Source organism: Monodelphis domestica, chromosome 7, assembly GCF_027887165.1.
Source record: "Monodelphis domestica isolate mMonDom1 chromosome 7, mMonDom1.pri, whole genome shotgun sequence".
Lineage (NCBI taxonomy): Eukaryota > Metazoa > Chordata > Mammalia > Didelphimorphia > Didelphidae > Monodelphis > Monodelphis domestica.
Genome location: NC_077233.1, coordinates 52,247,854 through 52,273,162, shown reverse-complemented (window position 1 = coordinate 52,273,162; position 25,309 = coordinate 52,247,854). Strand labels below are relative to the sequence as shown.

The window sequence follows — 25,309 nt, the reverse complement described above, 5'->3', positions numbered from 1 at the left end:
AAATCGATTTCTTAGCCTGTGGCCAAAAGGGAACTGATGAAGAGAAAAGGCATAAATGAACCTCTGGGCAAAGGAAGAACTTGAGCCCAGACATACATAATTTCCAAGGTTTCAGGGCCGGAGTGGGAGTTGGCAGCTTTTTGAAAGTATTCCTTTGATTTTCAGTTTTTGGTACCCAGGATTGACCCCCACACTAAATTCTTCCTTCATCTTTTCCCTCACCCCCATCCCTCAAAATAATTTGTTAGGGGTCTTCATCTCAGTGGAGCCAGAGAAAAGGAATTACAAATGCAGTAATGTTTGGAGAAAACAATGAAACTTGGAGAATGCAAAATAATAACTTCCTTGCTACTGGTGAGTTGCTGACTTCAGCAACAGAACAGAAATTAAGGGTGGGAAGGACTTCAGCAAAAAAGTGTTGAGAGAGGGGCAGCTGGGTGGCTCGGTGGATTGAGAGCCAGGCCTAGAGATGGGAGGTCCTGGGTTCAAATGTGACCTCAGACACTGCCTAGCTATGTGACTGGGCAAGTCACGTGACCCCCATTGCCCAGCCCTTACTGCTCTTTTGCCTTGGAACCAAAATACACAGTATTGATTTCAAGATGGAAAGTAAGGGTTTAAAAAAAATGTTACGGGATGCTAGGATCATAGATTTAAAAGGGAGAAGAAACCTCAGAGGCATCTTGTCTGATGCTGCTATGACTAAGATGCAAGTTGTAAAGAAGACAGACTGAAAAAAAAATAAGGAAAATTGAAAGAGTTGAGGCTTTAGCACTGATACTTGAACCCAAAATTCCTGGTGGGGATAAAGAGAAGGGAATAAATGTTAACTAAGTGCCTACTATGCCAGGAATTGCCTTTACACTTCTCTCATTTGCTCTTTACAACAACCCTGGGGGAGGAGGGGGTGTCTTGGCTGTTATTATCAGCTTTATTTTACAGTTAAAGAAACTGAGGCAGACAGCTAAGCCCAGGGTCACACAGCCAGTACCTGAGGCTAGATTTGAGTTTGGGTCTTCCTCACTGCAGGCTTGGAGATCTAGCCCCTGTGCCACTGTCTGCCTCTAGGACATGGCCACGTTTCATAAATCATAGCCTTCCTCTGTACCAAGTTGGTGAACCTTTTCTGTTACTAAATTGAGCCAGCTGGGCAACAAGTGCCCTCCGACAGAAGAAGCTCTTGAGAGCAAGAGCTGTCTTTTGGCTCTGCCTCCTCTGCACTTAGCACCGTGCCTGGCACCGAGGAGTGAGTGGGTGTAGGACCCTGGGATACAAGGCAAACTGAGACAACCCTTGGCCTCGAGGAGCTCACACGCTGTGTGGGGAGAGGGATGGCCAAGAGAGACCTTTAGAAGGAGATACTAAATATATACAAAGTAAGCGCGGGCTCCTGGGAAATTAGGGAAGGGCTCCATCCTAGGAGGTGTCCATTGCAAGTGTGGAGCACTGCCAGGGCACAGCCTGGAGAGCCCGGAGGGCATCCTGGCTGGGAGACACCGCCAGGAGGCCAGTTTGGGCCTAGAGTGGGTGAGGTCATGGCCTCGAGCTGGAGGGGGAAGGACTTTAAAAGCCAGAAAGAGGAATCTGCAACCCATGGCCCAGATAAGAAGGAGCCACCGAAATGTCTTGAGCAGAGGAGTGGCAGGATGAGTCACTGAAGCCACCTGTGGTTTCGGAAAGCCAAAGAGGAGGGCTCCGGCCACAGGCTAGACAGGCTGATAGCAGCAGAGAGTAGAGGGAATCGTGTGAGAAGGGGCCGGATGGGACCCTGTGGAAGGAGGATTACCCACCCCTGCCCCCCTGGGATGGGATACCGGAGCGCCGAAGGGCGAACCTACAACAGGGCTGCCCAGCCGAGGCTGATCCTGGCAAGGCCACTGAGAAGCGGCCAGGAGGGGAGAAATCACAGGTCTCGTCTTTATCCCAAAGCTGTCAAAGAGAGGCGGGCAGGAGCAGTGGGTTCAAGGAAGGAGGTTTTGTTAAGGAAAGGGGAGAGCTGGGTGGATCTGTGGACGCCAGGAGAGAAACCAGAAAACATGAGGGGTGGGCAAAGCTCCTTTTGCAATGATTAGACCAGATAAAATAAGGCGAAAGTCGTGGGTGGGAATTTATGCTTCATTCCATCCCATCCTATTAATCGCCGTCATTCTAGAGTAAACTCGCTTGGGGAAATTCAAGCGCTGGGAAGAGGGCTAAACTATGTTTTGGGGGTGGGGAGGGATGTTTTTAGTTTGTTTCCATTTCGAGTAGGACCCAGAGCTGGGGCTGAGCCCCTTTACCCTGTTACTGAGCACCTTCCCTCCTCATTCTCATGATGCAAATGCCATCTGTAGACTGGGATTTGGTAGCTCTGATCTTTCGGCAAGACAGAAATCTGGATGGGCTTTGGCTAAGAGGACCTCGAGATGTCTTATCAAATTAGCATCCTCACTTAAGGTTCCCAAGGAAACTTCTGGAACTGGTGTCATTCCTTCATACATGAGAAATCCTTCTGAATCCTTATGGAGAATATAGCTTTTATGTTAAAAATAAACGTCAGAGTTTTACGACTAAAACAAACTAGCAGGGGCAGGAGACAGGCCTAGACACATAAGGTATCCTAGGTTCAAATCTGGCCTCTGTTACATTTAAAATAGTTATATGGCTTAAACTGTAATAATTAAAATAGTGGAAGATATAAATTGTAGTAGATATAAGAGTGGGTAAGTAAATTGTGACCGCAGAAAATATGTTTCACTACAGTGTCTTGGGTTTAAATCAAATATAAGGTGGTTGCCAGGGAAATATTCCCAATTATGAATATACCCAAGTCAACTGGGTTTTGTAGAGAATTTAATTAATAATACAATGAGGAATTAAAGAAAAGAGAGAAAGAGAGAAAAAGGAAATAAGTATGAAGGGCCTTAAGCCAACATGGCCTAGACCTGAGCCTTAAGAGAGAGAGATCAGTCAGTCAATCTTTTATCACTCACCACAAGGTCTGTCTAAGTAAGGATTCTAGTGACAGAGTCTCCTCAGAGAGAGTTCCAGCCAGAGTCCTCAAAGAGCCTTCCAGCCAGAGACTGTTTCAAAGGGCCTCTCTCAAGAGCCTCCAGAGGGACAGAGTCCCCTCAGAGGAGCTCCAGCGAGACCTCCTTAGAGACTGTCCTCCAAGAGCTTCCCTTCTCCAGAGCCTCTCCTCAAGTGATTCTCCAAAAGGATTCTCATAAGAGATTCTGCTTTTTCTTATATAGGGGGTTTCTCCCATGTCACCTCCCCTAAGTTCTTCCATCTACCAATCACAGTAGACGTTTTCTAAAGGACAGCCCATTCTGAATTCACTGCTGGGTCGACTAATCCCTTTAGTAAGTTTGAACCAGAAAAGCTTCTGAATAAGTTTTCACCTCTTTGCTCCTGGCAAGTTTACAAGTTGCCTGACCTTTAATAGGTACTTAGCACCCCATTGTATTAATTCTAAAAATAGGCATGGCTTAAAGAACTTTTTGCCTCATTATAAGTATGGGCCCAAGTACCCTCATTGTTTAGCAAGGAGTTCTCTCCCCCAAAGCAGTCCCAAGTACGGGTGGAGCAGAGGTCCTCCCATTTCTGATCCAAGTAGAGTTCTCACTGTCAAAATGGGGAATGTTCCCAGTAGGGAATTGTTCCAATGGAGAATTCCCCAATGTGGAAATTTTTAACATTCACAAGTCTGAGAAATTTCAAGATTCACACCTCAGACCCTTGGTAACTGTGTGACCTTGGACAAGTCACTTAGCCCCCATTGCCTAGCCCTTGCCCTTCAGTCTTAAGAGTTGTTCCAAGGACAGAAAGTGAGGGTTTAAAAAAACTAGCAGAAAAGCAATATAAATTGTGAAATCATTAAAAGAATAAGGCAATTTATGTGATGCCAACATCTCTGGAAAGCACTTTGTCTCAGACTGGCACTCAACTCCCTGGCAACTAAGGAAGTTAGAAGGGGCAAAAGCTGGTGGGCCCCCGTAAGGTGGGACGGGTGAACTGTGGGCTTGATTCTGGAGACGGCTTTTACTGCCGACCAGCTTGTTCTCTTACTGAGCATTTACAAAGCATGTGTCAGGCAGCTGCCAAAGTGCTAAAAATACAAAGCAAAGGGGTCCCTGCCCTCAAAGTGCTTAAACTCTAGTGGTTTAAAACACTGCACACCGTCATACAAAGTAAAACATAGTTTGATGGAGAGAAAATCCAAGTGAGAATCAGAGAAGGTGTCTTGAAGGAAGTTTGGGATTCCTAGAGGTAGGGGAGAGAAGGGAGATTTCAGGGTCTTTCCTCGTGCAATTAATTAGTGGTGGAAAAACTATGATTGGAACCCAAACAAGATCAGAAGGCCAGAGGTCAAGCCCTACTAGCTGTTTAGCTTAAAGTTTAAAAGAGTTAGATTTTAATTTAAGCTCTGCTACTTCACTTTCTTTGTGACCTTGGACAAGTCATTTCCCTTTTCTGGAGCTCAAGGTCCTCATCAGTGAAACAAGAGTTGAAACTAGATCTGTTAGGTCTCTTCTTGGTCTGAAGCCTGTAGTTCCATAAATCTCAACTTATTTGTCTTAGTTTTTACATAAAACTCTTAAACTACCTACTCACAGGGCTGGCATGAAGAGGAAAATTCTTTGTAAGTCACAAAGTAAGCTATTATTTTTCTTTTCCCTAAGAGTCTTAGCTCTCTGTCTCACTAGAGTCCCTTGTCTGACCTCCTCGATGTCTGGGTCTTGTGCTCTAGAAAAGCTGGGGGGGGGGGCAGTTAAGGTATTCCCAAGGCCAATCTCCTGAAAGGGACATTTCCAGTCCTCCTGAACCCACCTATAGTGTCCTGGTCTCAAGCCAGTGGAAAGATTGCCCAGTTCTTATGGCTTTTCGAGGGGAAGGGAATTCCTGAAAAATTGAGGCCGGAATGGACCCTGTGTCTTCATAGGTTGTGGGTCGAGACCCTGGCCACTGGAGGGTGCCACATTCCCAGGATCCACCCACTCCCTACAGTAGGCTGCATTGCCCAAAGTAGGTGCTCCATAAACGTCTCTGGAATCTTTCTACTGTCCGAGCACTCAGCCCTGGGCAGAGAGGAGGAGGAATTCAGAAGAGCAGGTATTCAGATACAGGGCTGGGGAGGGGGGCCCCCAAAGGAAGAAAACTTCCTTTTTCTAAAGGCTGAATCTCTTCATCCTTCCAAGCAGGCTCCTCCCTTTCCTAGCACCCCCTTTCCTCGGTTTTCTTCCTAAGAAACTCATTTTGCTGTCCTTGCTTCAGCCCTCTTCCTCTGGCTTCTGGCCTTTCCCTCCCACAACCCTGGGAAGTACTGGGTTCTTTGGCAGGGAGGAATCAAATAAGCTGGAGGTTTGGTGCCCCTCACCCACACCTGCCCGACCTGGCCGCCGTCCACAAAGCCCTTGGCTCAGACACCTATCACATGGCAACCTGCTGTTTTCTTTTCACCTGATTCCGACAAACACCCGGTCCTGCCTCTCCTGTAGCTCTTTCCCAAACTACCTCACCCCACCCCTGATTCAGACCCTCCTGGGGGCTGGACCTGAAGGCCACTTGGCAACGAGGGAGGGGATGGGGAAGATCAGGAGATTCCGGCGCTCCCTTCCTCACCCCAGCCTCTTGCTGCCTGCCACGACCTTTCTGTCCATGGACTACCAGCACAGATAATGAATGGCATATAAGCCAGAGAACAGCTCTCCTAAACAGCTCCCCACTCCTCCCCTGTCCTCCAATAAGCTCCTGCCCTGGACCCCCACCTTCCTTTTTCAGCATTCACTCGGTCAGTCAACAATTCACATCAACTGACATTTAGGAAGTGCCAATGTTGTGCCAGGCGCTGTGCCAAGCACCGGGGAGACAAAAGCAAAGACAGCCCTCAGTGTCCTTAGGGAGCTCACCTTCTAATGAGGAAACAACCTGCAACTGAGCCAGAGAGGAGCCAGGAGGAAGACCCTGGCATTGAGTGGGACCCAGGAGAGACCTTTCTGCAAAATCATGGAGATTTGAAGGGGGCCAGGCAGCAGAGAAGAGGAGGGAGAGCACTCCAGAGGTGGAAGAGGTAGCAGAGGAGGAAGAGCATTCCACAGGTGGAAGAGGCAGCAGAGAAGAGGAGGGAGAGCATTCCAGAGGTGGAAGAGGCAGCAGAGAAGAGGAGGAAGAGCATTCCAGAGGTGGAAGAGGCAGCAGAGAAGAGGAGGAAGAGCATTCCAGAGGTGGAAGAGGCAGCAGAGAAGAGGAGGAAGAGCATTCCAGAGGTGGAAGAGGCAGCAGAGAAGAGGAGGAAGAGCATTCCAGAGGTGGAAGAGGCAGCAGAGAAGAGGAGGAAGAGCATTCCAGAGGTGGAAGGGGCAGCAGAGAAGAGGAGGAAGAGCATTCCAGAGGTGGAAGAGGCAGCAGAGAAGAGGAGGAAGAGAATTCCAGAGGTGGAAGAGGTAGCAGAGAAGAGGAGGAAGAGCATTCCAGAAGTGGAAGAGGCAGCAGAGAAGAGGAGGAAGAATATTCCAGAGGTGGAAGAGGCAGCAGAGAAGAGGAGGAAGAGCATTCCAGAGGTGGAAGAGACAGCAGAGAAGAGGAGGGAGAGCATTCCAGAGGTGGAAGAGGCAGCAGAGAAGAGGAGGGAGAGCATTCCAGAGGTGGAAGAGGCAGCAGAGAAGAGGAGGAAGATTATTCCAGAGGTGGAAGAGGGAGCAGAGGAGGAAGAGCATTCCAAAAGTGGAAGAGGCAGCAGAGAAGAGGAGGAAGAGCATTCCAGAGGTGGAAGAGGTAGCAGAGAAGAGGAGGGAGAGCATTCCAGAAGTGGAAGAGGCAGCAGAGAAGAGGAGGAAGAATATTCTAGAGGTGGAAGAGGCAGCAGAGAAGAGGAGGAAGAGCATTCCAGAGATGGAAGAGGCAGCAGAGAAGAGGAGGGAGAGCATTCCAGAGGTGGAAGAGGCAGCAGAGAAGAGGAGGGAGAGCATTCCAGAGGTGGAAGAGGCAGCAGAGAAGAGGAGGGAGAGCATTCCAGAGGTGGAAGAGGCAGCAGAGAAGAGGAGGGAGAGCATTCCAGAGGTGGAAGAGGCAGCAGAGAAGAGGAGGGAGAGCATTCCAGAGGTGGAAGAGGTAGCAGAGAAGAGGAGGGAGAGCATTCCAGAGGTGGAAGAGGTGGCAGAGAAGAGGAGGGAGAGCATTCCAGAGGTGGAAGAGGCGGCAGAGAAGAGGAGGGAGAGCATTCCAGAGGTGGAAGAGGCAGCAGAGAAGAGGAGGGAGAACATTCTAGAGGTGGAAGAGGCAGCAGAGGAGGAAGAGCATTCCAGAGGTGGAAGAGGCAGCAGAGAAGAGGAGGGAGAGCATTCCAGAGGTGGAAGAGGTAGCAGAGAAGAGGAGGAAGAGCATTCCAGAGGTGGAAGAGGCAGCAGGGAAGAGGAGGAAGAACATTCCAGAGGTGGAAGAGGCAGCAGAGGAGGAAGAGCATTCCAGAGGTGGAAGAGGCAGCAGAGAAGAGGAGGAAGAGCATTCCAGAGGTGGAAGAGGCAGCAGAGAAGAGGAGGGAGAGCATTCCAGAGGTGGAAGAGGCAGCAGGGAAGAGGAGGGAGAGCATTCCAGAGGTGGAAGAGGCAGCAGGGAAGAGGAGGGAGAACATTCTAGAGGTGGAAGAGGCAGCAGAGGAGGAAGAGCATTCCAGAGGTGGAAGAGGCAGCAGAGAAGAGGAGGGAGAACATTCTAGAGGTGGAAGAGGCAGCAGAGGAGGAAGAGCATTCCAGAGGTGGAAGAGGCAGCAGAGAAGAGGAGGGAGAACATTCTAGAGGTGGAAGAGGCAGCAGAGGAGGAAGAGCATTCCAGAGGTGGAAGAGGCAGCAGAGAAGAGGAGGGAGAGCATTCCAGAGGTGGAAGAGGTAGCAGAGAAGAGGAGGAAGAGCATTCCAGAGGTGGAAGAGGCAGCAGGGAAGAGGAGGAAGAACATTCCAGAGGTGGAAGAGGCAGCAGAGGAGGAAGAGCATTCCAGAGGTGGAAGAGGCAGCAGAGAAGAGGAGGAAGAGCATTCCAGAGGTGGAAGAGGCAGCAGAGAAGAGGAGGGAGAGCATTCCAGAGGTGGAAGAGGCAGCAGAGAAGAGGAGGGAGAGCATTCCAGAGGTGGAAGAGAGCTAGTGAACAAAAGGAACAACTGGGAGTTGGAGGTTATGTTAGAGGAACAGCCAGTGCGTGGAAGCTGGTAGGGGAGGGAGGAAGGTGTAAAAGGTCTGAAATGGATGGAAGGACCTTAAAATAGGCCAAACAGGATTCCATGTTTGACCCTGGAGGGAATAGGGAGCCACAGGAATTTACTGAGTTTAACAGACATGGGCAGATCTGAGTTTTAGAAAGAGCATGGACTGGAATCAGGAGAGAGGAGGCAGGGAGGCCAACCAAAAGGCTTTTGTAATAATCCAGGAAGTGAGGTGTAGAGGGTCTGAACCAGGGGGGCTGCTGTTGGAAGAGAGAGAGGGATGTGTAGGAGAAACGTTGGGAAGGTAAAAGCAAGACTTGGCCACAGATTAGCTAGGTAGGTTGAGTAAGAGTGAGAAGCCCAGGATGATTCCAAGGTGACTAGCCTGGGGGGGGGGGGGTTGGAGGGGGGAGGGCTGACACAAGGGAAGATTTGGGGAAAAACGAAATTCAGTTTTGTATATGTTGAATCTAAGAAGTCTATAGGCTTAGTTGGAGGTTCTAAGGGAAGGCAGCGCTGTCCCACTGGAGGTTAGGGGCAGGGGCAGATACGTGTCTGAGCGAATAGAGTGCCAAGCCTGGAGTCAGAAAGACACCTCTTACACACACTAGTAACTGTGTGATCGTGATCCTGGGCAAACTCTGCCTCAGTTTCCTCATCTGTAAAATGAGCCGTAGAAAGAAATGGCAAATGACTCCAGTATCTCTGCCAAGAAAACCTCAAGTGAGGTCATAGAGTCGGACACGACTGAAAAAGCAGCTAAACCAAATTTGATTTATGCCCCTTCCAATTCGGAACCTGTGATCCTCCGTACCAAGAAATACCTATCTATGACTATGTCCTGCCCTGCGCGTGGCACTGTGGAAGCCGCGAAGTTGTTCGAGACCTGGCCGTCCCTGGAGGGATCTCACAGTCTAGGTGGCGAGTCCACACCCGGTAAGGAATGATCTGTAGAAAGAGCGGAACTTAGAGTCTCCGCCATCGGGAAGCCAGGCTTGCTACCTGTCACAATCCTGGTAGGCGTCCGAGGCAGGACTTGAACTGGCGTCTTTGGGACTCAAGGGCTTTCCCTCATTTCACTCCTTTCCGTGGAAAGCCCGGGACTCGGTGCCTCCACCTTCCCCTGCTCCGCTTGGCTCTAGACCATGAAACCCTTGGCACCCAAACCCTCGCCATCACGTGGCAACCCCGATAAGCAGGGAAAGATAACTGGCCAGAGCCGGCGGCATATGCTCGGCGAACGTGGAGCCAGAGAGTTCGAATTTGAAGAGGCGCTCTGCCACTTACCACCTGTGCGACCTTGGGCAAGTCTCTTCCCTCTTCTCTGAACCTCTGAGCGGCCCATTGCGCGGTTTGGAGAGGCAGCGGCCCCTCTACTCGGCTTTCCTCGGCCCTCGCTGCGCATCCCTCCTGTGCCGGCTCCTCGCTCCCCTCTCCGGGCTCTGCAGGGGCTCCTCCGCGCCCCGCCCCCGCCCGCTCCCCTCCCTCCCCTCCCCTCCCCTCCCGCGGCCGCACAAACTCCTCCTCCGCCCGGTTGACATCAGAGCAAACCCGCGGAGCGTCCGGCCGCTTAGGAAGGCGGAGGAAAAGCCGCCGCCGCCGCCACCGCCGCCGATTGTGGGCACAGGGGACCCGAGCGAGGAAGAGAAGGAGGAGGAGGCGGCGGCTGAGAGGAGCTCGAAGCGAGCGCGCGGGAGCAGTGCAAGGCGAACATCGGGGCCAGGGCCAGCGGCGGCCTCGGGAGGCGGTGGGGGTGGGGGCCCGAGCGACCCAAAGAGTCACCCCACCCCACCCACCTCGGGGCAGCCTCAGGTACGCGGGAAGGAACCTGTCTGGGCACCCCCAGCCCTGAGCAAGCTCCGCCGGAGCCTGCCCTCCGGCCTCACCTGGCCCCTCCCCCGGGGCTCCCGGGAGCAAGCTTGACCCTCTTCTCCCCTCGCGTCTCCCGACCTCAGCTCCATCCCTGGGCTAGACCGCAGAAAGGCTCTCAGCCCCACACCGAGGGATGGCGTGGGGGAGCTGCTTGCAGGGGCTCCAACCCTCCCCTTCTTCCGCCTCTCCTTCAGGGCCCCCCAAGCTTATACACCTGTTCTGCGGGGCCACCCGTAGGGCACTTTGACCCCGGGCAGCTAACGGCCTGGCCCCCGGCCTTCCGACCCAAACAAAGGTCCCGCACTCAGCCTCCCGAGCGGTTGGGGGAGGTAGGGCGTGTCTCTGGGCTGAGGGTGGGAGCTCTGACATGCAGTTCCTCAGCCTTTCCCAGGAGACCCCGGGGAATCAGGGAATTCCTGCAGCAGGGGTGGGTGGGATCTGTTTAGCCAACGGGGGGAGGGGAGCGGTGAGTGTGTCCGACCTCCTTCTGCCGGGGCTGCAAACCCTCCGGGCCAGTCTGCTGTCTGGAGGGGCCGACGAGGTGCTGGCTTCCCCCGTGGACAGGCACGCCGTTCCCTGGGCCTGGGGCAGCTGCTCGCCTTCCCTAGACCCGAGTCAGCATCTTGCGTGAACATAGGTTGTTCTGTGTTTGCACTGTGAGCTGCAAGCCCGAAGGGATGGATGATTCCGTGGGTGTCAGACTGTGTTTGCCAGGAAAGGTGGAGGGTCCGGGAGGATCCAGGATGATGCCCAGATGGCCGAGCTGGGCTGTCATCTGGTAGGAGAGAGTTAGGGTGTGTCCAAGCGGGAGACAATGGGGATTGGAGTCCAGGGGGCCATCCTGCTCCGAGGGGCACCGGTGGCTGTCGGCGGGCGTCTATCGGGATTTGGGGACACGTCCGAATGTGCAGGGGTGGCGTGTCCCGGTGGAGGACCATCCCTGTGTCCTAGGAGTTTTCCCAGAGCTCAGTCATTTGGCTGTCACTGATCTTCGCAAAATTTCACACACCCACCCTTTTCTGGCTCCCCTTTCTGGGGACCTGACAGAGGAAAGGATGGGCCGTGGCTTCCTCATTTCCAGATTCCCCTACGACAGGACTGTCTCTGGGCTTTGGGGAGGAGTAGCAGGAGGAGATTGGGAAGGACTCACCTTTTGTTCCTGCCTTGTGGTTCCTCATACTTGAACATCTGGGCTTCCCTGGGCAGTGGAGAGCACGACTGGGCTACCCAAACCTCGGGTCTGGCCAGGTCTGCTCCAGGGGCCCTGCCTGATGCTTTCTGTGGCTAGAGGGGCTGAGGGTAGGAGCAGAGGCAGAGAAGCGCCCCCTTTACACTTTTGGAGTCGTCCTTCTCTGTCTGACCCCTTTTCCCTTGGGAAGACATCTGGATCTCTGGGGGTCCCCTGTGGAATCAAAAGGTTTCTTCAGAGAGGGTTGTGAATTTCTGTTCTTTGACCTTAAAGACCATACAGTCCAACTTCCTTTTCTGAAAACAGAGGTTTAGTGAGGGGAAGTCTTGTACCCAAGAACACAGCGCATGAGGGTGGAAGCCCTCCTAGAAGACCATCTCCTGATGCCTGTAGATTCAGAGAATGGGAAAGAGAGAAGGGACCCTGGAGATCATTTAGTCCCATTCCTTCATTTAACAAGGGAGAAATCGGTGCCCACAGCTCTTTCCAGGAGATTGCTACTTCCCTATAACTCGGATTGTCATGGGGTATCTATCACCCTTCTGCCTTATATTCCCCCTCAGGTCAGCCCTTTTCTGGCTCAGGAGGCAGAACCAAGATGGGTCATTGAACCTCCTGGAGAAACGATGAATTAAACTCTTCTATAACTCGGAGTCTCAGTTTCCCCACCTAGAGAACTGAAATCACTGCTCATTTCCCATTCGCCCTAGATCTTTTTTAGGGAGACACCTCTGTTCAGGGGCTACATTGAGTGGGGGCCATGGAACCTGGTGGGACCAGACATCGTGTGCCCCTTACTTACTGGGAAAGGGAGGGGTGGCTCATTGGATCAGGTATTTAGTGCAAGACCCTAGCCCTGCCCTGTGTGACTGGGATGAGGGCCAGCTGAGAGGACCCTGGGACCCTGTGTCCTGGCACAAGGAGCTGGATGGAGTGCTAGTGGAGATAAAACAGGGGTAGGGGCTCTTCGAGGCCAAGGGCTGGGGACAGGGTCCAGGCATCAGCTGTGGGCTGGCTGGGACAGGGGAATGATGGTAGAGGTGGGAGGATGAGGGAGTACCAGTTGTTCCAGATGTGGCTCTGGTTGTCATGGCAACAGTACAAATGGAGCTATTTAAAAATGTGGCTGAGATATTGCCAGAGGCAAAGGGATCAGGGAACCTGTTTTTTGAGGGAGGAGTTGGAGGAGGAGGGGATATCCTGGGCATACCCCTTGTGGGGATCCGTGTTGTGATCATGGACCCTCTCACCCCTGGGGAACTTGGCTAGTCATCAGTCAGGCCTCTTCACGGAGTTCTCACCATGATGTTAATGGAAGGGTGTGTGTGTGTGTTATATTAGATGATCTAATTTGGGCCCCTGGTTTTTTTAGAGGGAGAAATGATTCAAGGGATGATGTGGTGGAATGAATGGGAAGGAGGCTGATCTAGAACTAGGAAAGAGAAAACAGGGATCACTGAGCCTGGGCTTTCCCACCCCCAGGAGCCCTGGCTGCAGCCAGTGGTCATTGGGCAATGCCTCGGGAAGTGGATGGAGCCAGCTGGAAGAAGCATGCAGATGACATTCGGGACATTTATGAATTCCGGGATGTCCTGGGCACGTAAGTGATGCCTCCGTCTCCCCCTCTCCCTTCTCTTGTGGATGAAGCAGATCTAGTCTAAGGGGGGGTAGGGACAGGGTTACAGAGGAGTCATCAGAAGCCTCCAGGAAGGGGTTGGTGGCCTCACCTCCCCCAAGCTGGGCCCAATTGGATGGTCCGGAAATGGATGGAGTTTTACTCTGGACCAGCCCCTCAGCTGTTTCCTGCTGGCTTCCGCTCATGGAGCTGCCCATGGACACAACCGCAGACAAGCTGGAGATCTCATTCCCTGTCTTGCCTGACTGGTGTGAGGGGGAGACTGAAAGAGGGAAGAGAAGAAAATGAAGAATCCAGATTAAGATTATTAGGAAATAAGAGAGAAGACTCCAGAAAATGCCTAGACTTCTAGGTCAGGAGTTCCTACCATTCCCATCCTGACCCAGGGGCTGACCTAAAGCCTTCCACCATCAAACCCAGGCTCTCCCTCTATCCCAAACCCTTTCTATACAACACTCTGGAAAGAGTTTTAAGGCTGGACTTGGGAGGGAAAAAAGAGTGGGAGAGAGAAACCTTCCAAGGTTCTTCTTGAAACAGCTCTTGATGTCTGAGCCCAAAAATGGAAGGAAAGAGGAAGTGGGGGAGGAGTGGGTGGTGAAGGGTGGTGACCGCCTTATGGCTTCCCCTCCAATTTTACCCATTTTGATCTCCATGAAGAAAGTGGGAAGAGCCAGTGCTCAAAGAACAATACACTGTAACCCTTCAAGGGAGCATGATTTGCGACAGCTTCAGCTTTGTGCTGGGGGGAGGGGGAAGGGAAATGGGGAACAGGACCTTGTCCTGTCTGGCTAGATTAGCCAAAGACCTTTGTCTGGTCACAGATGAGTGGATCAACCTGTCCTTGAGTCATGAGGACACCAGATGATATTATCTCACCTGGGCTGGTGAGAGAAAAGAAGTGTTAGGTCTTCCCTTCTCTGCTTGACTCAGCTGTGGTCCCCAAGTCTCAGATGCTCTCCAGGCTTCCCTCCCTCAGCCCAGCTTATTTCCCAAAATGATTCTCTTTAGTTTCTACTACCTTCAAGTCTTTGCAGAGATTTCTGAGGCTCTGAGCCCTCCCAGAATTCCCCCACCTTACTCTATCCATCGTCTTGCCCTGCCATCTGCCCTGTGCAAGCCAGGAGAGGATAACAGGGGGGGTTTGGGGGTGTGGGAGGACTAGCTTTCGGCAGGGATGAGGAAGCTGTAACATCTTCCCCTTTCTACTTCAAATTGCTGCCCCTAGTCAATGGGGCCAACCTTAGTCCCAGGCTCAGATGTGATCTCAGCCCACTCCAGCCCTCCTCTATAACCCCTGAATTCCTCATCTTGCATTCTCATTGCACCAAGAGAAATTCACTTTTTGTCCCCAGTTATGCCTTTTCCTTGTGTGTGTGTGTGTGTCACTTTAAAGATGTCCTACGCTATTTTCCTCTTCGTAGGAATGATTTTCTCAGAGTCTGTGCTGAAAGCAGGTTTTTTGTTTGTTTGTTTCCAACAGGAGGGTACTGAACCCCTAATGTAGAGAGAGCACATTGAAAGGAAGAAAGGGCAAAGGACCTTACCATTTTGGGAGGGAGTAAAGTGATTATGATCCTTTACATTCTCCAAATGCCTTTCTTTTTAAACCCTTCCTTTCTGTCCTAATATCCACTCTAGGACAGAAGGGCAAGGGCTAACTAAGCATCGCACAGCTAGGAAATGTCTGAGACCACATTTGAACCCAAGTCCTCCTGCACCCCAACCCTCACCCCCAAATGCTTTCCAGAGTTCTTGCCTGTCCCTTTTCTCCTTTAATTCTCATAACAGCTCTGTTAGAGCCCAGAATACATCATTATCCCTGAGAGACTCCCACTGAGGAGAGAGGATTAGAACCTGGCTCCTGATTCTAGGTCCAGGGAGCTAACTAAGACTTGCTGCCTTCAGAAAATGTGTAGGAAAAAAAAATGGCTAGGAAAGATTCAATGTCTAGCCTGAGGACAAGGCTCCACCGTTCCCTGTTTCCACTTGTTCCACACCTATGAGGAGTGGGTGGTTATGGCTAGGGCTCGTGTCCCAGAAGTTCCATGACTTGGGGGTTTGGCAAGAGGGGAGTAATTGTTGTGAGCCTCTCACTACCCAAGAGCTTGGGAGCCAGGCTCCTATTTTTTAGATGTATTCTTCACGTCTTCTTTCCCATCCCACCTTACCATTCATCCATTTTTGCCCTGGCAGGGGAGCATTCTCCGAGGTAATATTGGCCGAAGAAAAGACCACCCACAAACTCGTGGCCATCAAATGCATCGCCAAGAAAGCCTTGGAGGGGAAGGAGAGCAGCATTGAGAATGAGATCGCCGTGCTACATAAGTGGGTGGGAGCCGGGCTGTCTCCGGTGGGGACTTGCCCCCATTCCTACACCTAGTCATGCTTGGGTTGGCTGAGTCCAGAGCCCCATGGTTGATCTCTCCTGGACAAATGTTGCCCAGCCCCGTCTCTGCCTTTTTATTTATTGTCATTGCCCCAACCATGTTGGTCCTGAGGAATAGTGCTGAGGTCTTAAGCGAGGACCCAAGTTGTTGATCACGCAATTGATGGCTTTTCTGTGAATAACAGGAATAATAACAATAATTGGAATTTTTATCGTGCATCCAAATTTGCAAAGCACTTTCCATATTATCTCATTGAAGCTTCTCTGCGAGGTAGGTGCTATCTATTATCCCCGTCTTATGGATTAGGAAATGGAGGCTCAATGAGCTTGGGACTTGGCCCCGAGTGGAGAAGAAGGATTTGGGGGGGTTAATCTATAATCTCTGTCCCCAATGCGGTGCTGCTGCCCAAGAGCCCTAGGATTGCCTTGTGCTCCCGCCTCCTCCTGGCTTGGCTTTCTCAGCCCTGGCTTTCAGGTTTTGGGTTTTTTTTTTTCCTGGGTGTCTTGCTCATCAGATTTATCAGACCCAAGGTCTGCCCCGTAGCTTCTGCCCTGAAATGGAAGCTGCATCCTGAGCCCATCTGGCTTTTGTGCACTCCACTGAGGATGCCCACAATGACGATGATGAAGGCAGGGCCAACACTGGGGTGGGGCTACCTGTTATCTCTGCTGGCACATGAAATAAAGCAAGAGTCCGTCCTGAGGAGCCTAGGCACGGGGGGCGATGGTTCGAGAGCTGCCTTGGCATCAGGAGCCCCCGGGCTCCCTTCTCTCCTTTGACACCCACTAGCAAAGGCACTGAAGGGCCATAGCCATCTGCATGAGTAGAGGCGACTAGGGGGCGAGTGGCTGCAATCAGGAAGACCCAATTCAAATTCTGCCTCAGATACTTCCTGGTTTTGTGACTGCCTTTGTCTGCCTCAGTTTCCTCAGTTGTAAAGGGGAGTTAATAATAGGACCTACTTCTCAGGGTTGTCATGAAGATCCAATGAGATAATGTTTCTGAAGCACTTAGCACAGTGCGTGGCACATATTTGGCGCTTAATAGAAATGATTGCCTTTTCTAGAATTCCTTTCTAAATAATGAATTCCTTTTCTAGTCATTTTAATGAGATCTCAGATCTGACAAAAAGAATTTAAGTATCCAAATTTATCTAAAATACTGGGGTTACATGGTATTCTCCACCCTCGACTGCCCTGGAAGGGTCCCGGGTCATCCAAGGCTAAGCCAGGCAGATCTCGCCAAGCTGGAGAGGCTTTGAATGCAAGTCCAGCGAGTACCGTTTGCATGGATCTTCGTAGGTGTGTCTGTTGTCCAGCCAGCCTGGCAATGGCTTCATTGTTTGGCTCTCAAAGCCAACTAGAGCTGCCAAGATGGCAGAAGGACCTCCACAGCATCGAAATCGCAGCTCCTCCAAGTATCCGTGTTGATGGGAGCCGTGGCTGTTTCCTGGGATTGGGTCCTTCTTGTTGGGTCCTTGGCTCCCGGGAGCATCCCCTGCCCTCCCCTGCTTAAGTCTGGGTGGGTGGAGAGAGGAGGTCTCTGGCCTTCTCTGCTCTGAGCCCCCCCTTCCTTTCTTCTTCTAGGATCAAACATCCCAACATAGTGGCCTTGGATGACATCTATGAGTGTGGTGGGCACCTCTACCTCATCATGCAGCTGTGAGGAGCCAACCCCTCCCCTGCTTCCTTCTCAGCCTCCTTCCTGCTGCAGTCCCCCCTCTTTGTGACCCCATTTTTACCGTCCACATTCCCACCTTCCTTCCCAGCCTCCCTGGTGTCCCCAGAGCCTAGCCTTCCGCCCTTCTCTTGCCCCGGACACCTGCTCCTTCCTTCTCAGCTTCCGTGCTGCCGTGGGCTCCCCCATCCCCAGATCCCCCACTTTCCCTCCTCCCATTCCTGCCCCCTCATGGCCCCTGGCCTCTCCCTTCCCGTGGCACGGTGGTCCCCCCCAGGGGATTGGGAGGCAGAGGAGGGTCCTTGCCTCTAGCCTGGCTCTTCTGCTCCAGGGTGTCTGGGGGGGAGCTCTTCGATCGGATTGTGGAGAAGGGCTTCTACACGGAACGGGACGCCAGCCGGCTGATCTGCCAGGTGCTCGACGCCGTCAAGTACCTCCATGACATGGGCATCGTCCACAGAGATCTCAAGGTGAGCCAGGCTGGGCGTGCCTGGGGAGGGCTACCAGGGGCTGGTCAGAGCAGGTGCCAGGAAGGGGGACGCTTGAAAGATAGCGAATTCCAGGGACCCGTCGTGGCCTCGGACAAGAGCTGGGGACGCCACAGGCTACCTTTCATTAGGGAGGTGGGGAAGGTCTCTCCCTTCCTGTCAGATACAGTGGCTGTGTTAGTTCCTTTTACCTCATTTATTTTTCTGTGTTAAAAGGAAAAGCTTCTCTGGTAGGGGTAGGAGTGGAGGATAGTGGGAAGGGGTAGATATTTAATTAAAAAAAAACAAACCTGATCTTCTGTCTTTATTTTTTTTAAACCCTCACCTTCTGTCTTGGAATCAATATAAGTATTGGCTCCAAGGCAGAAGAGTGGAAAGGGCTAGGCAATGGGGGTTAGGTGACTTGCCCAGGGCCACACCGCTGGGAACCCAGGACCTATCATCTCTAGGTCTGACTCTCAATCCACTGAGCCACCCAGCTGCCCCCTGATCTTCTGTCTTAGAGTCAATACTGTGTATTGGTTCCAAGGCAGAAGAGCAGCAAGGGCTAGGCAATGGGAGTTAAGTGACTTGCCCAGGGTCACACAGCTAGAAAGTGTCTGAGGTCAAATTTGAACCCAGGACTTCTCTCTCTAGACCTGGCTCTCAATCTCCTGAGTCACCTAGCCCCCTCACCCCCTGGAGCGGTATATTTGGAGATGAAAAAATAATTGATAATTAAAACATTAATTTATTTTTATTTTTTAACTTTTAATTTTATTTAATTAAGAACATTTTTCCATGGTTCCATGCTTCATGTTCTTCCTCTCCCCTCCTCCCACCACCCCCTCCCATAACCAACACGCGATTCCACTGGAAAACATTAATTTAAAAAGAAAGAAAAAACTAATTGCTTGATTTATTTAATTAAAACTTAATCAATTTAAAGAGAGAACATGGGAGAACTGGAGGGAAGAGGGTAACAGATGGGGAAATGGACCGGTGGTAAGGATGAAAAGAACGGAGCTGAGAAGAGTGGGAGAAGGGGATTGAATTGGTCCTCTGGGAGCCTGGGTTCTAGTCCCGGCTCTGCTACGGACTCATCCTGGGGCCACTGAGTCCTTATTTGTAAAGCGGGGGTCCTAGGTGCCTGCCTGACTCCCCAGGCTACCGGGAAGAGGCATGAGGTCATCTCCTCCGTGACTTATCCAGGGATATAAAAGGCTCCCTTATCAGATCAGCGCGCAGGAGAGCTCACACGGAGGACAGATTCCAGATCCCCAAAGGCTGCCGCAGAGGGTAGCTCTCGGGATGCAGCCCGGAGGGGTATCTGCCAGGGATGCTCCGGATGCTCTTGTTCCAAATCAGATTCTGTGAGATGAGATAGAATATCCTCCTCCTCCTCCTCCCAAAGCCAGAAAACTTGCTCTACTATAGCCTGGAGGAAGATTCCAAGATCATGATCTCCGACTTCGGGCTGTCCAAGATGGAAGGCTCCGGGAGCGTGCTCTCCACGGCCTGCGGCACGCCGGGCTACGTGGGTAAGAAGGGGGGGGTCCCCGAGAGGAGGGGTCGAGGTAGGGAGCCAGCGGCCTCGGGGGATGATCTGGGGAGGCCATTTGGGAAAGTGGTAAGACTCTTGGGTCCACCGTTGGGAGGGAGGGGCACAGCTCTTGTGGGGGGCCCCCATCCCCTGACGGTCATCTCCTGCGCCATCGCAGCCCCCGAAGTCTTGGCCCAGAAACCTTACAGCAAGGCTGTGGATTGCTGGTCCATCGGTGTCATCGCCTACATCCTGTGAGTGGGGAGCCCCGGCTATGGCAGGTGGGAGCCTGGTGGGGGTGCCCGTAGGGAGAGCTCCCTTTCTTCCCCTCCTCTCCCTCCAGGGCTAGCTCCGCCAATAATTCCCTGGAGAAGTCACTCGGGCTCTCCAGGCTTCTGTTCTGAACTGTAAAACGGGGTGATCTTTTGCGTCGACCCCGCTTGTTCGTCATCTTCGGGATCCAGTGGGATGGAGCGGAGAAGATCGGGGGATGTCGGGGACTCATTGTTCTTCCTCTCTCCCCGGCCCCCCTCAGACTCTGCGGTTACCCCCCTTTCTATGACGAGAACGACGCCAAACTCTTTGAGCAGATACTGAAGGCCGAGTACGAGTTCGATCCTCCTTACTGGGACGACATCTCTGACTCTGGTACTGATGCTGGGCGTGGGGTCCCTCGTCGTTCTTTCCGCTCCCTCACCTCCTCCATCCGCAGACCCCAAGCCTGCCCCTGGGCACCCCCCGGTGCTTTGGTGGGGGGCTGCCTTTCTCTGCCAGGGTCCCCAAGAAGCCCAAGGCCCCTGGGCTGTGGGCAGCAGGCTTGGTGGTCAGGGCCCTGAAAAGGCTTTGCCAGCCCCTCTCCTCCACGCCTATAATTAAGAACTGGAAGCAGAACGGGACGAGTTCAGAAAGACTTCTGTGAACACTCCTGGCAGGGCCCTCCATCGCCCCAACCCACACACGAAAGGATTTCCTTCCAGAGCACGGAGGACAAAAATCCTGCCCGTGGCGCATCTCCAGGGAGCGGGGAGCCACTTCTGCAGCACCCCATCTCCCTCTGAGATCGTTCTGACCGTCAGGACGTTTTTCCTGACACCAAGTCCAGATGTTCGTCTTCCCAGATTGCATCTGGTTCTGGCCCACCCGGGGCCAAGCAGAGCAAATTGAATGGCTTAATCGCCCCTGAACAGCCCCCTCCCCCCTCCCCCTAGCGCCCCCCAACACAGGAGGCCGACACACGCTCTGTCCTGCTGGTCGGACGACGTCCCAGCACTTTAGCTTGGTCCGAGCATCACCGAAACGGTTCCTGGGCATCCTGCAGGGTTGGGGCAGGAGGAAGCTCCGCTGATAACTTCCCCTCGTGGCTCTGCCCCAGATCCGGTCCTGGCTGTTGAGGGACCAGCTGGTGGGTGGGCTGGGGATGGGGTGCGGAGAAGAGCCCTGGCCGGGGCTTGGGGGCCTGACCAGACCCCAGTGGCCCATGGTGGGCGCTCCATAAATGCCGTTCTCTGTCTCTGTCCTGCCTCTGGGGCCAAGCCAAGGACTTTATCCGGCATTTGATGGAAAAAGATCCTGAGAAGAGGTTCACCTGTGAGCAAGCCCTGCAGCACCCCTGGTGAGGACAGCCCCTCCTCGGGTGGGAGGAGAGGCGAGCAGAGCCCCCCAGCCTCCGCAGCATCCCTGACCAGCTCCCCTCCTCCCTTAGGATTGCAGGGGACACGGCGCTGGACAAAAACATCCACCAGTCGGTCAGTGAGCAAATCAAAAAGAACTTTGCCAAGAGCAAATGGAAGGTGAGGAATGGCTGCGGCTCCTCTCCCCAGCGGCTTGCCCCTGGCCTCTCTCCCTCCCCTGGGCCCGTCCCCATTCCAGCCTCATCTCCCTGGCCCCCCCAGCCCAGGGGATCTGGGTACTGATCCTTGTTCTACCACTTCTGTGGTGTTTCCCTAAGCAAGGCTCTCCCTTCGGGCTCCGGGACTCAGTTTCCTCCTGTGTAAAATGAAGGGGGGTGGGGCCTGGATGGCTTCTGAGTTCCTTTTCATCTCGGGAAGCCTCTCTAAGTCCTGCACATCTTTCCAGTGCTACACACACACACACACACACTCACACTCACACACACACACTCACACACTCACACACATCCACACTCACACACACACACACACTCACACACTCACACTCACACACACACTCACACACTCTCACACACACACTCACACTCACACTCACACACACACTACGTATTATTTCATGTTTGCATAATATAGCCTATGATTTCTCTGATAATCATAATCGCTTATATTGATATTTTATGAAATGTGAATATTTAAACCCTTCCTTCTATCTCAGAATCCAGACTGTGTATTGGTTCCAAGGCAGAAGAGTGGTCAGGGCTAGGCAAGGGAGGTTAAGTGACGGCATTTGAACCCAGGACACCTGTCTCTGGGCCTGTGTCCACTCAGCCACGTAGCCGCTCCCCGTTTTCTCCCTTCACTCCTCCCTGGGCACACAGCCCAGGCCAGACTGGTGGGCCCTCGGGGTCCCTTTCTCCTGACTTTCTCCACGGCTTGTCCCCCTTCAGCAAGCCTTCAATGCCACGGCAGTGGTGAGGCACATGAGGAGGCTTCAGCTGGGCACCAGTCAGGATGGACCCGGCCCTGGCCAAGCCACCAGCCATGGGGAGCTGCTGGCGCCCGAGACCAGTGGGGGTGAGGCCAAGGGGCCCCGAGAGGCCGGGTGCGGGAGGGGGGCAGTTCCTTCCCCTCGGTTGTTTGTGGGGGAGGGACTGGGCTGGCCCCTTTCCAGGCGCTGAGCTCCCTGATCTTTCCTTTGCCAGATCCCCATGTTGGCTGCTGCAGGGACTGCTGTGCAGAGTCGGCCCCGGAGCTCCCAGCCACTCGCCCACCCCAGCTCTAGAGCCGCCTGCGCTCCAGCTGCTGGGGGGTGGGGACTGTGGAGGGGCCCCTGGGGAAGGGCTAGGGTGGAGTCTGCCAGGAGAAGCCAGGAGGCCCCTAGGTGGGGAGGATGCTGCTGGCAGCAGGAGTTGGGAAGAGATGGAACACTCTGCTCGCCTCTCCCCTCCCCTTCCCCTTCTCCCTTCTGAGGGCTCTTCCTGGAGCCCATTTCAGCCCAGGCCTCCTTCTGAGGGAAGAACAAGCTTCTTCTTCCACACCCTGTCCAGCCCAGAATTGGATCTCTTTCCCGTACCTTTTTGAAGCCCCTCACCCTGGTCCCACTGGCCAGGGGGCCCGCGTAAGAAGGGCAGGGAAGTAATACCAGGAAACCAGGGCCCTGAGAAGAGACGTGGGAGGTGTGGGTCGCCCGGTTTTCTCCCTCTCTCAGTGCTCCCCTTTCCTCCCCCCCCCCAATTCTGGTCAAGACATCCATGCATTTTCCAAACAAATATTTCTATTTTATTGTTCATTCTTGTATTAAAGGGAAGGGGTTAAAACCATTGAAGTGCTTCATCCCTCCGGCTTGGCACACACTTCCAGATCCCCTCCTTTCCCCTGTAGTGCATGACTGACCATCTGACATGGAGATGGAAAGTCCCCCTGAGGTAGATGCTGAGAGCCACGGAATCCCCAAACCTGAGGCCAGGTGGGGTGGGGAGAGGGGAGGGAGGGAATCTGTCCCTGGTGAGGACTTAAGAGTCTGTGAGGCAGCTGCCCTCATCCTGGGTCTCCAGCATCCTCTCGTCCCGATGAGGCTCCCCTCTGGCGTTTCCTGGGCTTGGGCTTTGCAGGGAGAATTTGTGGTTTGGGGATCTGTCTCAGGTCTGCACAGAACAGAACCTGGGAAAGGAAGGGGGGGTCAGAGTGGGAAGGTCCTCCTGGAGAAGGGCGAGTCCAGTGGGCTCAGCATTGGAGGGGGTGGAGGAAGAATGGAGAGAGTGTGGGTGTAGGTAGTTGTGTGTGTGTGTGTGTGGGGTGTTTAATGGAGGGGGAGGAGAATTCTAGGGGAATTAGACACTAACCGCTTGAGTCCAGCCAGCATAGGGTCCCCACAGGCTCCGGAAGAAGTCTCCTGAAGTAGAAGGAAAGCTGCTGAATCTGCCCCCAAGGGTGCCTCCCCTCCTTGCCCCTCCAAGGACCCCAGCCCCAAAGCTGCTCACCCAGCTCCTTGCTGGTCTTCTGGCTCAGGCTCCTCTGGCTCTTGGAAGCAGGCTGCCAGCCATAGTCCCGGCGGGCGATGTGCCAGACATGGACGTCCACAGGCACGGCCTGGGGCTTGTCCAAGGCCATGAGACACACACAGTCGGCCACCTTCAACACAGCAGTTCAGGACCCAGGCTAGCCCTTACTGCTTTTCAAATCCGTCTCACCTCCGAACTCCATTTCCCCCTAAACTGCTCCATAGTCTAGCAATGCCCATCGAAACCCAGAGTATGTGTGTTGTGTGCAGGGCAATAGGGCAGGCCATGGGCACGGGCCATCCTTGTAGGCCTTACCTTTACCCCGACCCCGGGCAGGGAGCAAAGGTCCCGCTGGGCTTCCTCGTAGGATGCTGCTCGGAGCTGCTGCAGCCAGCTGGCTCCCCCTCGTTCTTTCAGGACCACACGGGCACTCTCACTCACAAAGCGGGCACGGTACCCAAAACCCAGCTCCCGAAGTTGGGGCTCCACCTCCGCCTCTGCAGGGAGAGTTGGGTGACACCATGAGCTCCCCACTCGCAGTCCTGGGCTCTGTCTTACTTCTGTCCCATTGGGAAACACAGGCATCACCTCCACTGTGCCTCCCACCAGGGCCTCGAGGGAAGTGACTGGGGAACAGGCCTGAGCTATACCCAAAGATGGTAAAAAGGGTCAATTGGCCCCTGAATAGCAGAGGCCTGGAGGGGGCTGGGGTCAGTCTGGGAAGGCTTCCTGGAAGGGCAGAGCGCCACCCAGAGATCTTTGAGCTCCGCTCTTTCCTTAGAAATGAGCTGGAATGGCTTGTCTAAGGTCAGGCAGCCAGGAGGGCGCAGAGCCAGGACTCGAACTTGGCACTCTTTCCCCTGCATAGTAAGATGGTCTGCCTGAACGTGGCTGTGGGCACCGGGCAGGGTGGCCTGGCTCACTGGCTAGAGCCTGCAAGCTGGGGAAACCGTGATAGGAGACGCCGTCCAGCTGGCCCAACGGCGGTCCCAGGTGCTGGCAGAGCCGCTGCACCATGCTGGTGATGCGCGAGATGTGGTTGTTGGAAGAGCAGATGAAGGAAAAGAGACATTCCACGGGGTCTTGTCTGAGCAGCCGGACTCCTGCGGGGAAGGCAGAAGGGAAGGTTGTCCCCCAGCCCTGCCGGGACCGAGGCCATCTCCAGGTGCCCCAGCTTACCCGGGAATCTTGAGGCCACTTCTCGGAAGTGGGGATCGGCGGAGGACCAGTGCTGGTACAGGTCTGCCAGGCAGACGTGGAGCTGGAAGAACCGGCACAAGGTCTGCGGAGCCCCGGGTCCCGCCTCCTCCCCGTACACGGTGTAGTACAGCCGTTCGTCTGCCTGGGTCAGGGTCCATAGCCGGCCGTCCAGGACCCCAGTCCAGTGCCTAGGGCTGTGCTCTCTCCACCTGAAACCGAAGGAGAAGAACAGAGCCGCCCCGCTGGGTCCCGAGGCAGGGGGACAGGGGTCAGTTCCCTCTCCCCCTGGGGTTTCGGGACACGCGGAGGCACGAGGGGCAGTGAAGGCGCCCAGCAGCCCTCGCTCACCTGAAGGACTGGCCCGAGGACAGCACCAGGTCCAGGTCCAGCTCAGAGCGCGGGCAGGGGATGGAGTCCCAGAGGCTGGGGATCGAGGTGAGGATGCGATGCTGCATCGCGCCCAGAGCCAGGCGAAGCTGTGCCACACAGCAGCCTAAGCGGAGAGCGCTAGCACGAGTCCAGTCTCGGAGGAACCCTTCTCACTATGCTCCACACCCCCTCCAAAATTTCACGGGATCGAGGCCCCGCCCATCCCAGATTCCTCTTACCCAGAGCCTCGGTCATTGCTGGTGCGGGAGGCTTTATTTTCCCCGCCCAGGATTGACTGACATCCTTTCCTACCAAATCCACGCCCAATTCCCCATTGCATGCAGGCTCTGCCCCTTCCGAGACCCATCCCTCTTCTGTCTTGCTTTACCACTTTGGGGCCTAGTTTGCGGCGCAAAATCGGAAGTCGCTGTAAAAGTGCGTGATGCATCTTGATCACGCGATATTACCGTAATCTGAGATTTGCCGCACTACCGGAATTCGAGTGCGTCAGAATCCCCATCGGAAGGCATCCGCCTATCCGGAACAGAGGCATCGAGAGGGATCCAATGAGGAGCTATGGACTCGGAAGCTAGGCCTTATCTCGCGGTCGGCGGGCTCTAGCCAGAACCCCTCCTCGCTTCCGCTCGGCCGCTAGCGTGCG

The 25,309-nt window shown here is 53.8% G+C and overlaps 2 protein-coding genes across 3 annotated transcripts; one reads left to right on the top strand and one right to left on the bottom strand.

Annotated features, from left to right (window-relative positions):
* The first annotated feature begins 4,983 nt into the window (after positions 1-4,983).
* Positions 4,984-22,398, top strand: CAMK1 (calcium/calmodulin dependent protein kinase I). 2 transcript variants are annotated; one of them, XM_007500178.3, is made up of 12 exons: positions 4,984-5,094; positions 12,720-12,837; positions 15,067-15,198; positions 16,847-16,921; positions 17,269-17,407; positions 18,819-18,945; positions 19,126-19,201; positions 19,483-19,595; positions 20,481-20,559; positions 20,650-20,737; positions 21,526-21,652; positions 21,781-22,398. In XM_007500178.3, the coding sequence occupies exons 2-12, from the start codon at positions 12,752-12,754 to the stop codon at positions 21,858-21,860; spliced, it is 1,122 nt and encodes a 373-aa protein (XP_007500240.1). In that variant the 5' UTR covers positions 4,984-5,094; positions 12,720-12,751; the 3' UTR covers positions 21,861-22,398. The 2 variants fall into 2 exon arrangements, with proteins under 2 accessions (XP_007500240.1, XP_007500239.1); XM_007500177.3 differs by lacking the exon at positions 4,984-5,094 and adding an exon at positions 9,220-9,988.
* OGG1 (8-oxoguanine DNA glycosylase) lies at positions 22,335-25,225 on the bottom strand. Its single transcript, XM_001375345.5, has 7 exons — positions 24,628-25,225; positions 24,259-24,488; positions 24,003-24,182; positions 23,395-23,576; positions 23,059-23,209; positions 22,921-22,970; positions 22,335-22,738 (listed from the first exon to the last, which is right to left on the bottom strand). Exons 1-7 carry the CDS (start codon positions 24,732-24,734, stop codon positions 22,616-22,618), a joined length of 1,023 nt encoding a protein of 340 aa, XP_001375382.3. The 5' UTR covers positions 24,735-25,225; the 3' UTR covers positions 22,335-22,615.
* Positions 25,226-25,309: the final 84 nt, after the last annotated feature.